The sequence below is a fragment of the Apaloderma vittatum genome, unplaced genomic scaffold (genome assembly GCF_000703405.1).
Source record: "Apaloderma vittatum isolate BGI_N311 unplaced genomic scaffold, ASM70340v1 scaffold10614, whole genome shotgun sequence".
Lineage (NCBI taxonomy): Eukaryota > Metazoa > Chordata > Aves > Trogoniformes > Trogonidae > Apaloderma > Apaloderma vittatum.
In genome coordinates, this window is record NW_009713209.1 from 1 (window position 1) to 12,977 (window position 12,977).

The 12,977-nt window shown below is 47.7% G+C and overlaps 1 protein-coding gene across 1 annotated transcript; it reads left to right on the forward strand.

The window, feature by feature from the left end:
* Window positions 1-2,305: 2,305 nt before the first annotated feature.
* Window positions 2,306-12,446, forward strand: NUFIP2 (nuclear fragile X mental retardation protein interacting protein 2; the record flags this gene model as incomplete). The annotated part of the gene is given in 4 exon segments (XM_009868275.1): window positions 2,306-2,372; window positions 2,374-4,085; window positions 11,246-11,278; window positions 11,816-12,446. Coding segments are annotated over 4 exon segments (1,865 nt in total), but the record flags the coding sequence as incomplete, so codon positions are not given.
* Window positions 12,447-12,977: the final 531 nt, after the last annotated feature.

Sequence of the window (12,977 nt, forward strand, 5' to 3'; positions counted from 1 at the left end):
CGCCCGGCCGCGGTGTCCTGGGGAGAAAAATCCCCGCTGGGGGCTTGTGGGGGTTCCAAGCAAGTGCGAGGTGACCGGAGCAGCCGGAATGCCGCCCGCACTTGATTTGTATTTTATTTTTTCCTTGCGATTCCCATTTACGTAACGAGGCGGGAGGCGGGCAGGGCCCCGGCCCCTTTCCCCGCCCGGCGCCGGGAGGGACAGAGCCCCCTGGCCGTGCCCTCCCGTAAGTTACTGAGCAAAACCAAGCTGAGCAGTCATTTCACTGTTTTCCAGGCTGCCTGGGCTTTTAATGTGCACTTACTCTGGCACCCTCCCTTTCCAGCTATGAAACGGTTTGTGAGGTTGTCGAACACTCTTCACCTGCTCGCTGTGACACCCTTTTTTTAACCCGACTCTAAATTTTGGTTGCTGCACCCCTGTGTCCAGCCAGAGCCAGCTGTGCCAAATGTTAATTTGGAGAAAACTCAGGCAGCTGAGCTGTGAATACTTGAAAATTGGAACTGGAAACTGCTGACACACTGACTTGCTGAAATGGATTTTGTTCTTCATTTTTATTCTTCCGTTCCTCATCTGCAATGGTCTTATGACCACTCTTATTGTTTTGTTTCATTAACAAGTGGTGTCAGAAGTCTTGAGTCATACGCGGTCAGCTATAACACGTTGCTCTTGAGAAGGCTTCCTCTGCACGTTATTCTGAAATGCACAGATTTTTAGTCCTTGACTCAGCTGAGAGTCCCATCCTGTCGTTTTTATATGGAATGATTTATGATTAATATTCTTACCAGCATATTTGAAAGTTATAGTGGAAGTTGTGGTGGTTACAGATATTTGAGTGTAGTAAAATTCTTTTTGATCCCTCTCGGCAAACCCGGTTGTGGAATTTCTGTAAAGATTCCGACAAGGATTCTTGTGTTCCCCGCTTGCACAGACTTGGGCAGTTACATCTGCCAGACATCTGAGGCTCCAGGATGTGAGGATAACAAAGATTTATTTTAATTTTTTTTTAAGTAGAGCAGTTAGTTTCTACAACATCAGCAACAACAAAAATGCTCTTTTCTGAAGCTGGAGTTTTGCCCGCTCTCCTTCTTGGGGGGACTCAAGTGTGCTCCGCTGACTTCGTGCCGCCGTGGCTGCAGCCTTAGGTGGGTCGGTGGTTGCCGGGGCTGTAAGACTTCCCACCCTGGGGAAGGAGGATGGAGGAGCCAGAGGAGCAAGGGTAGCGTTCTTCCCACGGGAGGAGGGATCCCTGTGCTCAGTCCACAGCTGGAGTGGATTTGTCGAGCTGGGTACAGCGTGCTCTTCCCGTTTCTCAGCTGGGCTTCAAGGCTTCTCTTGCGGCGGCGTAGTCAGAGTCCTCGAAAGCTATAGGTCTCTGGCCAGAGTTTTTTATTTTTTAGGAAACAAAAGTTGAGAAAGGTGAGGTGGTTCAGTGCTGAGCCTCCAGCTTCACTTGAGTTGCACTCTGAATTCGCTTCAGAACCATGAGGCCCAGAAATGATTTTGAGAAGCGACAAGGAAAGCTGAGCGTACAGCGTCATCTCGGGGTTTGACGAGTTGGAGCCCTCGGCAAGTGCTGTCCTGCTCGGGTCTCAGGCTGGTGCTGGCTCTCCCAGGGACCTCTCAGTGGACAGGAGGCTGGTTGCTGGTGCTGGTGGAAGGATGCTTGCGGGGATGCGTTTCTTCCTGCTTTTATCACCTTTCCAAAGCTAAAAAGTGTGTGTAGGGAGGTGTCAGTTGCTATTTTGAAATCAAGTGAGGAGATGGAGCTTCCAACTGGACTCACACATGTCCATTTAGAAAGCAGCTTTTTTTTTCTGCTTTTTTTTCCCCTCCCTTCCTTTACTAGAGATGGTGTTTGGGAGGAGGATGGGAAGAAGGGCTGCTGGTGCTTCAGGCTGGGGAGCTGATGGAAATGGTAGGCGTTGGCCCTTGTTCACAGTAGAGATTCTGAACATCAAACCTTGTAGCAAAGGCAGTGGATCCCAGTCTCCTGAAGCATTCTCGGAATTCTTTTTTTTTTTTTTGCTCTGTGTGACCTGGAAATAGTAGCTGATGAAATAACTCTCCAGCTTGCTGGTGTCCTTAGTGCGATATAATTTCCTCACACAGTATCCGTATATACTTTTGTTATCTATACATCACCCTGTTGTATGTGAGAGTGGGGAGCTGCTGGCACTTTCCACTTAACCCTTGCCGTGGCTTTCAGCAAATAAGCCTGTGCTTTTGTGTGTTGGAAACGGAATGCTTTCCTATTTTAAAATGTCCACCTGAAGAAACTGGATATGTTTGGGGCCGAGTACAGCTTTCTACGATCAGGAGTTTAACATTTCACATTCTGATTCTTGCCCTTTTTTGTTTTTGGCTTTTTCTAGGCTACGGAGAGCTAAATGGTAACGCAGGAGAAAGAGAAGTATCATCGAAGGGCCTGTGCTCTGAGGAAACCACCGCCCCAGGATCCAGGGTCCCCAATGGCAGCCAACAGCTTGTAGACACTCACGGGACCCCAAAGCAGACCGTGAAGGCCGGTGCTTTGGGGAAAGCTGGAATCAAACCCAAGAACTTCATCCAGAAAAATAGCATGGACAAAAAGAATGAGAAGACCTACGAAAACAAACTTAGAGAAAGCCAGTCCTCAGACAAGCCGGAGGGAGTGTCTATTCCAAACGGCGTGGTAACCAACAACTCGAGCTATATCACGAATGGCTACGTAGGCAAAGGGGCCGATAACGATGGTAGCGGCTCCGAGAGTGGATATACTACCCCTAAAAAACGGAAAGGCAGGCGCAACAGTGCCAAGGGTTGCGAGAACTTGAATTTAGTACAGGACAAAATAATGCAGCAGGAGGTGAGCGCGCCGACCTTAAAACAGGAACTTGAGAGTTTCAAGCCTGATTATAGTGAACAAAAGGGGAACCGAATTGAAAATACTAAGCCCGTTTGGAAATATGAGGCTGGGGCTGGTGGAGCAGGCCGGGGAAAGCCTGGGCTCGGGGACGTACAGCGAAAAAACTCCGATGCCAAACCTGGGATTAGCAGCAAGAAGTTTGATGACAGGCCCAAAGGGAAGCATATGTCGTCGGCTACGTCTAAAGAGGACTCATGGACCTTATTTAAACCACCCCCAGTTTTTCCGGTGGACAACAGCAGTGCTAAAATCGTTCCCAAAATAAGTTATGCAAGTAAAGTTAAAGAAAACCTCAACAAAGCAGCTCAAACCCCATCCACGTCGTCTTTGTCGTCTTCATCATCTGCTGGGGAAACTCAGGCCCAGACATCCAGTCGGCTCTCCCAAGTCCCCATGTCTGCTATGAAGTCTGTTACTTCTGCGAGCTTCTCGAACGGGCCGATTCTAGCAGGGACTGATGGAAGCGCGTATTCTCCAGGGACCCAGCCACTGCTTTCAACTGCTGCTAGTACTGTACCCTCAGCCTCCTCCGAGTCCGTACCCCAGGACACGAATACAGCTTCAACAGCTCTCGAACAAAAGAAATCCAGCCTTTTTATCTACCCTTCAAATATGCAAACTGTGCTCGTGGGTACCGCGCAAGTCGATTTCCCGTCGCAGACGAATCAGCAGAACCTGGGAGATATCTTCCAGAATCAGTGGGGCTTGTCGTTCATAAACGAGCCCAGCGCTGGACCCGAAACTGTTGTGGGGAAACCTGCGGATAATCAGTTAATGGAAGTGACGTTTCAAGGGGAATATCCTGCCACTTTGGTTTCACAGAGTGCTGAAATCATTCCCTCAGGAACTGAACAACCTGTGTTTCCTAAGGCTTACGAGCTGGATAAACGGACTAGCCCTCAAATTCTTAGTGCTGTTCTTAAGCCTGGGACTGCTGGCGAGGGTGGTGTCTTAGCCGGGGAGTCGCATCACGCAGGCGACCTACAAAAGGCAGACACCGGTAGCCAAGGTGCTTTAGTGTTTCTTTCAAAAGACTATGAAGTAGAGAATCCTCTGGCCTCTCCCACGAACAATTTGCTAGCCTCCGCCAAAGAACAGAGGTACCAGAGAGGCCTAGAAAGGAAAGATAGCTGGGGTTCTTTTGACCTGAGGGCTGCTATTATATATCACACTAAAGGTAATGGCTTCACTCGCTGCCTAAGGGCATTCTCTTCTCTTTCTTAATTTATTTTTTTCTAAGTGCAATATTCTAACATATGTGCCTTACAGTAATTCTGATTGTTTTAAAAAGGACCTTTGTGCTTGCATCTCCCTAATGGCAGTAACTGTTTGGCAAAGCTACTCCAACAGTTGTTTAATTAATGTTAAGAGGTATGTGTTTCCCTTTTCTGGTGGTAGGGATGATGCTTAGCTAGTGTATTTTACATTTTAATTCCTGTGGAATGAGCTTGTCTTAAGCTTGTCAGCAGTGGAAGGAGTTAAATGTGTAGGTTCACCTGCTCCGTTCCAGCTTTACCAGGTGTTTTTCTGTCTCTGTAAAAGGCTTCATAGCCTGTGCTCACACCTCTACCACCAAAGTGTTGCAGCTTCTCCCCTGGGCAGATCAGACCGTGAAATCATGGCTTTGAGGGAAGGATGGCTTTTCATGGTGTGACTTCTAGCTATTATTTATTTATATATTTAAGCAAATCGCACACACACATTTTTTTTTTTCCCCCCGTCCTTCTTGAGTATTACAGCAAGGGCAAGACAAATCGTTGCTTATCAACTCTTCTGTAAGCTGCAGATTGAATTCTCTCGTTGTCTTTGTAGGCCGAGTCTTTCAGATGATTTTATTGCTTTCATGGAGCCCTTTGTAGTCCAGCTCCCTTTTTTTCCCTGGGTGTTTTTGGTTGGGTGTTTTTTTTGTGTTTTTTTTTTTTGGACTGAAATGTCAAATGTGATATATACACTTTAAACTGGGAGCGAAGAGAGGGAAGCCTGTGGGGTGATTTGCTTTCTGCTTTAGCGTCAGCTCCAGAAGCTCTGAGGTCTTGTGGCAGTTTTGGCTTTTGGTCCCGGCTCGGTGTTAACTTGAGCCAGGTTGCACGTTCCCTTTCTGCACAGTGTTACTGACCTACCCTGGAGGAGCACAAGGGCAGTTCCTTTTTCATTTGCACCGCCTTCCCTCTCCTTGAACCCCCCTACCCTGAAGAGAAAAAGGTGATTTTTGATTTTGTTTTCCTTTACTGTTCCACATACATAGGTGGATAATGTCTTGCATCCTTCCGCAGAGAGCTCAGAGTTTGGTTGGCGTTGGCAAATTTGCCGTGTTTTGACCCACGGCGAGGTTCTTTGCTCACAGGGCCTCCCCTCCGTAGAGCGTACAGAAACTTAGATGCCTTCCTTAAGTAATAGCAAGCCCAGTCATTTAGGAATAATATCTCCAGATATTTTTTTCAGGTCGTTTTGCTCTCACGGTGTTTTAAGCTCTAGTATTCTTGAGAAGAGCATCCATCAATTGATTTTTATCTGGGTCCTCCAGCCTCTTCGTGGTCTGTTCCAGTATTAAAGCAGTTCTGTTCCCATTTCTTGTGTCTGCCTGCAGCCTAAATCCCAGTTCCCATCAGAAAATGGCGATGCCAGAAGGCACAGCGTGGAGTAGAAATCAAGTCCTAGGCAATCCTTTCCTTAAGTTTGCAGATTTTCTCAGCTCTGAAGTTGTTCTCTGTTTTTGTCTGCCTGAACTCTCCTGGAGAAATCAGCTCTGTTTTCCTGGAGAAATCAGCTCTGTGCAGCCGAGGTGGGACTCGTCAGCTCTCCCTTTCTCTCCGGCTGTGTGAAAGACAGACCCCAGTAAAACAATAGTAACAACAGGAAAATAAAGAACACTCCCTTCCCATGTCCCCTTAAGGAGGTGTTAACTTCAAAGCCTGGCTGCGATTTGTTCTCCTCCAAACGGGAGTTAATTACATTCAATGGCAAGAATGGACACCTAAAGCACTCCTCAAAAACCCATTTTCTGCTCGTTCTGTGCTTCTGCATGTGAATGCTCTTGCTTTGAGCATCCGGAGCCAGCGCCCTTGGGATGCCGTGAGGAGACGAGTTCCTGCCCCACCTCTCCTGTGTGCCCATTGATTTTTCAAGGCGTTACTCAGGGGTGAAAGATGATGGATGTTCCTAATCAATGGTGTCATTAACAGCGATAGGGGGGCTCCAAACAGCTTGAGCCCGTCTTTCTCCTCCTTCAGGTGCCATTGCTGGTGTACAGAGCAGGAGGCTCAGCCCTGCGGTGATGTTGGGTGCTGCGTTTCTGTGTTGGGTCAGGCTGAGCTGGGTGAAGGGGTGCTGGGAGGATGGGTGCCTTCCTCTGCCTGGTGCTGGTAGAAAATGCTGTCCCCTCTTCCTGGCCGTGCTTCTGGTGAGCTCCTGTGGCACAACGTGCGGCGAAACGCCCGGAGAGCGGAGCTGCCTTCAGGACAGCAGAGCAGCGGTTAATTCCCACACCTCTCTCTCCGTTTATCTTGAGCTGTTTTCCTGAGGTTCTGCTCCTTGCCAACTGGTTCCTCTGCAATAGGAAAGGAACAGTTTCACTCGCTTGTTTTTCACAAGCTGCCTTCTCCTTCTCTCCACTCAGGAGAGCTTTTGGGTTTGCGTGGGCAGATGTTAGGGTGCCCCGGGCAGTTGGATCCTCAGACTGTTTGGTTTTGGTTTCCAGAGGAGAGTGAACTTCTCCCCCTTCGGATTGATCTGTTTGCTTTTGATCAAAGTCTTCCTAGTTTGGTTTGTCAAATCTACCTGCCTCTGGGGTGAAGGACACAAAGAGAAACAATTATGGGCCAAGGACAGGGGTGAGCCTGGAGCCTTCCCTACCCTGAGCTCCTCCTGGTGCAGAGTTCAGTGCGAGCTGCGTGTGGTGCAAGGGTGAAGCTCTGGGTGTTGCAGTGAGGAATGGGCTCTAGCATGAGTGGCTGCAGAGTTTTGACCTGTCGGTTGCGAGCATGTGTCCTGGTTTGCCCTGTTCACGCCTGTAGCTGTTCTCAGGTTATGTGAAGCCTCATCCTGAACGGAGCTCAGTACCTTTGCTCCAGCTAACTCGCCTTTTCCTGTGCGTGTGACTGCAAGGGACATTGGAGACTTTGATTGCTTCACAGCTTCCCTGGGAAAGGATGGATGGAAGAGGTGAAGCACAGGGTGGGCTGGCTGTTTGATCGTGTTTAAAGCTGGCAAAGCTGGGCTGGGTGGCTGCAGGGCAGAGCGAAGTCCCTCTGCTCGTTTCCACGTGCCCAGCTTGCATTTTCCCCAGAAGTCGGGGCCCTGGGAGCTGGTAAGGCTGATGATGCACCCTCTCTTCCATGGTTTTCATGCTGGTTTCCTCTGTGCTCCTGCTCAATGCCTTGTTAGGTTTTTTGTTTGTTTTGCTGTGTGGGTTGTGGTTTTTTTTTTTTTAAGGGCAGGAGGACTCCCTTGACAGTCTGATCTGCTTGACTGTAAAACACAATCCTTCAACGTGGCTGCCTTCATTGACAGCGTGTGCCGCACAGCGTTTGTGACGGTGCCTTGAAACCCGTGCCCGTGCCATACCCGATTTAGCAAGGTGGATCTGATTTGGTCAAGCACTAGCAAGTCTTCATGTGGTTGGAGACAGGGACAGTAGCTTTTAGTGTGGGAGACTGGAAAGACAAGAAAGAGTGATGCTTTCACTTAAGGGACATTGTCCCTATTTAGGTTAGACCTGAACCTCTGCCTTGGTGTGGCGTTGCCAGAATCCTCGTTTTTTTGAGGTAAAACTGGTCCTTGCAGATTTTTGTGGTCCTTCAGAAAGCACCTGGGTGTATCTCAGCTTTACTTACCTCGAAATCAGTATCTTCTCACTGCTTTAATCCTCCTTTTAAAGATAGCTGGATGAAATGTTTTGTATCAAAGTAATTGTCAACACTTTGCAGAATTTCATCCTGTTTGGGCAGTTGCGGTTTTCCAGGCCAGGCTGTCAGTAACACCGGGCCCTATGTGATGAGCTTTGTGGTGGGGGAAGCTCAATATTTTGTTGTCTGTAGCTAAAAAGCAAATAATAGAGGTCTGCAGTTCAGCTGTGCAGTTGCAAAGACCACACAGGTGGAGGAGCGGAAACTGGGGTGTTTTCTGTCGTGCCCTTGAGTTTCTGCCTGTGCCGCTGCTTTGTTCCTTCTCGGCATCTCGGTCGCGCAGCATCTCTGCTCGCGTGGAGAAGCAGAAGAGCAGCATGGAAAATAGAGCAAGGCAGCGTGGGCCAGCCAGGAGTGGCGTTCGCCAGAATGGTGAACTGGGTCAGAAGAAATAGCAGAGCTGTGAATTCAGCAATTTTCATCCTTTACATCAGGAGGAAAAAAAAAAAAAAAAGCCTTGGTTTCCCATCCCCCTTGGTGGAAAAGGGTTAGAACTCAGTCTGTTGCTTGTAGTCTTGTGGGGCTTGAGCTCTGGGGCGAAAGCTGATTTAATTCTCTGTCAAGTCCCTGCTTTTTCCAGTTGTCAGGATGAGTTCAGTACGTTCAGTACAGTGATAAGTCTCCACAGTGTTGAATCTTCAGGCTTTGCTTTGTTTCCAGGACAACCCCCACCTGAACTGTTGTGTCCTGCAGATAAAAGCAGAAAATTCAAACAGGTGTGGTCCCTTCTTTGATTCAGTGGGGGATTTATTTTTTTTTTTTTTTATGAGGTAGTTGTCAGTTTATATTGTGCAGACACTTGTGTTTGCAGGGGCGGCCTCCTCAGCGAGGAAAATGCGTGTAAAAGTGCCTGTCTTAACAAGTTGTCGCAGGAGAACGTCCCTCCGCCCCAAGGTTATGTACCAGTCCTGTTATAAAGTTTATTGGCCTGTGAGGAATCTCAGTTCAGTTCACCAGAGTGTGCCTCCATCTGTCCCTGACATCAAAGCCTTCCTCCACCCACCCTTTGTGTTGGGGATAGTCCCCAGAAAAAGTGGTTCCTCTCCCTGGAGCTACTCCTTAGGTGGATGTGTCTGCCCCGGGCAGTTCCTCAGGGGGCTGTGGAGAGGCTGGCTCATTGTAAAAAATCCTGGAAAACGTGAGGCAGGGAAGGTGACCTAGTTCTGCCCCTGGCTGGGAGCAGGTCTGGCTTTGGTGCTGGGCGGTGCGAGGGTCTGTCGGTGACCTGTTCTGCAGCGGGGTTGGACTCTGCTGGGAAGGAAGCGTGCCAGTTCCCCGGCCTCGCCACCACAGCCCCTAACCCATCCCCAACTGGGAGGAAAACTCACTCTTAACGTGTTACCAACTGAAAGAGAATAAATCATGAAATTCCATAAGAAGATTGAAGGAAAACCTTTTTTTCTTTTTCTTTTTTTTTTTCTTTCCCCCCCTAGTCTTGCAGTCGACCCAAGGCTTTTTTTTTTTTCCCCTCCACTGTGAAGTTGTTCAAGCACATTCACCATCTGAACCTGTTCTGTCCCATACCCACGTGCTGTTCGCCGGGTAGAGGGTAGGACCTTGCTCGCACTCTTCTGGAAGGCAAAAATGTTCAGTAACGGTCAATACTGTGTCCACTTTGCTGAGGGGCTTTGGCAGGCTGAGCGTCTGCCAGCCAGTTTGTCTGAAGGAGAAAGAAGACTGAAGTCTGAAAAGTTTGGGTGTTTGTTTTGGTTTTTTAAACAGAATTTTGACAACTTGAAACTTTTTTTTGTGTTTTTTTTAATAGCATCTCAGTGCCTTATCTTGTTTTCAGGCACGTCTTAGTAGAAGCACCTCACCTTCTCGTGGTGCCCAGTGAAGTTAGGGCCAAATGGCCGTGCGAGAGAAAGCGCGGTCTTTCACGTGGAGATGCGGCAGCTTCGGCCATGGATTTGATGCTCAAACATCTATTTGATGCTCAAACATGACTCTGACGTGGAAGAGCTAACAACTTGAGAGTAGTTTTCTGTCCCTTGCCTTTGGGGAAAAGCTGTTAAAATTGCTAATGTTCTTTAGCCATTAGGAAATGATGCATTTAATTCCACCCGAAAGGAATAGGAGCTCTGCTGGAGGTAATTTTAGTAGCTTGTTGGTTTTACTTCTGGGGAATCTGCGTCTGGCGGGCGAGGGGGCATTCCCTTGCCAGATTCCTTCTGTCCCCGCGGGTTTAGAGGCTGGTTGCTGTTCCCAAAGCGCTTGGGGTTCCCCCCTGATGGAAGTGCCAAGTATTGCTGTCGTTATCGTGACGCTATAATAACAGACCTCGTAAAATTTTGTCAGGACCTTCCTTACAAAAGACTTAATTGTGCCGAGAGGGCCGGCGGTATTTATTTGCATGCGATTTCCTGCTGGGGGAGCTTGAGATTGTGGCGGACAAAGGACAGATGAGGGGTTGGAGAAGGGACGCCAACATGCAAGCGGTCGATCGAGGTGACACTTGGCGCACATCGTGCTGAGGCCATGAGTTTTATAGGGTTTTTTTCTTTTTTCCGTGTGGGTTGGTTGACTTACTGCCTTGTTTTGTGCTCTACTGCCTAATGATCCGCTGCCATTCTCCTTTCCTGGCCCCTACCAAGGTCCTGTCACCCTCCTTTCTGGCAGAAAGGAGATTGTGTTCCTCCTAAATGCTCCTTTTCTATGATTTTGTCTCTTAAACTTGGGCACAGTTAGTGTCTTTATAATATTCTAGCTCATAAAATTCCAGTTTCGTAGTGGCTAAACATAGTTATTTTGAGTAGATCTCAAGATGTGACTTAATTCTGGGGATATTTTAAAAGGGAAGAGCCTTCTGTTGTGAATGAAAAGAGCATTTAACTTTTTTCATTTCTAAGTTTAAAAAAAAAGTGTGTTCTTTCAACAAGGATTGAGGAGGGTTGGTTTATCTTTAGCCCGCAAACGTGTTGCAGAGGTAAATTTGGGGAGGCCGTGCAGACCAGGCAGGCAGCCGGCTGTCTCGAGCGTCGCGCCTTGTCCTGGGGTGAGGCGTTGGTGGCAGTTCAGCGGGGACGGTAGCGGAGAAACCTTTGCGTGGCGCTTTCAGCAGATGCGAGCTGCGAGCCGAGAAACTCGCTGTGTCCAGCGGTTCCCATTTCACACCTGCCAAGCGTCAACTTGTGAAAATCATCTCTCCAGGCTACTCGTAACGTGTGAAGCAGCGTTGGAGCTGGAGCGGTAAAGCCCAGAGTTAGGCTGTGATTTGTGGGAGCGATGACATTTCTGGTGCTCGGTTGGGCCGGCTGACCCTTAACACCACGTTACAGCCGTGCCTCTGCCTTTTGTCGCTGGGTCGTTCCTGTCCAAATTCGCTCTGGGCTGACTGGGGTGGGCTTCGGAAAATTGAAGCGGGTTTGGAGTTGTCTCCAACAGCAGCATCAATCTGCATAATAACGATGGTCTTCTCGTTTTGCCTTCACAGAAATGGAATCGGTTTGGAATTTGCAGAAGCAAGGTAAGGATATTGGAAAGAATGAATAAACCAAATTGGTTTGTCCTGCTCTGTCTGCTGGGCTGGGTGAGAGTGGTTTGTCTTGGTGTCCAGAGACGTAGTTCTTCAGCCCCTGCTGTTCCCAGTCTGGGTTTTTCTGTGGTTTGGGTCACTACAAGGCAAGTTAAGTTTTACCACGATGGTGGAGTGTTCGGGGAGAAGCAGAGTCACTAAAAGAACAATAGAAAACGGCGTCAGATTAGATTTAACGAGTCTTCCCTCTGCATATACAAAAGTGCTTTCTGTTTCCAGGGGTGGGTGTTGCACCCAGGACTAAGTTACAAGTTCTGGTGTATCCCAGCAGTTGACCTGTGCAGGTTCCGAGTTAACTCACGGAGATGTTCCGAGTTAACTCACGGGGATATTCCGTGTTAGCTCCCGGGATGAGGTGCCGGGGCAGCAGGCGCTCAGAGTGACCCGCGGGGGGTGGAAACGTTAATGGCCACACGGATCTCTTGTCTTCAGCTCCTTGAAAACTTGGGCTTTTTGCTTTCTTTCCAGATCCCAAAAGGATAATCACTTACGATGAAGCCATGGATCGCCCGGATCAATGAAGGTAGCAAGATGAGACTGCCTGCTCTAACCTTTCTGCAGCATTTGTGCTGTTCGTGGGGGACAAAAGGCTTTTATGCTCCTTCTAAATCTTCAGTGCAGCAGAGGAACCGTAACTAGAATCACAGGATAATATATACAAATATATATATAGTTATTTAAAAATGGCAACTGAAAGTAATTAGACTTCTTAAGGAATCTGAAAATTTATTTCAACGAGACTACACACGTGATTATTTAATCTCCGGTACTGAATAGATTTTTTTTTTTTTTTTCATTTTTGTTCTGGTTTTTTGTTTTGTTTTGTTTAAAGAGTGAATGCAAGTGATTAACGAATACAGACTCGATTTACAAGCCCGGTTCTAAAGTTCCCGCTGTCGTCTACATGGGCAACAGCAACCCACTGGAGAGGCATTTCCACTTGACAAGGTTTCTGTTTCTCGTTCGGTGACTGTAGTGACACACTAATCGCAGGGAAATCAGGATGATTAACCATCCTTCATCTCCCCTTTCCCTTCCACCTCCCCTGTTTGTGTTGTGGGTTGGGTTTTTTTCCTGTTTTCGTTTCCCACTGGATGCTGGAGAAACTCCTTGAAGTTGGCAGAATTTTCTTTTTTTATTTTGTTTTTTTTTTCCAGAGAATTTTTATCTGCGTGTTTTGCCAGCAGTAAAGCAGCAATCCTGTGCTGGGGGATATTGTGTTAAAGCATCGTTCTTCTGGGGGAAAGATGGCAATTCTGCAGTTCTAGGATGTACGGTGAAGTCCCAGAGTTGAACTGGCTCCGGTTACACATTGGACTATTGCAACTGAAGAGTTATTTCGTTTTAAAAGACAACATGCAAAAATAAGCAATCCGTTTAGGCGTTTAAGGTGGAAGAAAAAAAAAAAACAAGAAAAAACACACAACAAAAAACCTGTTCCCACAGTTTAATGCCATCGTATTGCTGGGAGCAAAAAAAAAAAAAAAAAAATCTTCTGCTTTCAACTGTAGGTGCTTCATATTTGCTCTGTCTGTCTCCTAACACTAAATGTGCTCAAATTTATTTTTTTTTTTCCCATTTCCATTGGAAAACTGAAGAGGAATTAAGTTCTGCTAACTTTCACCCTTCT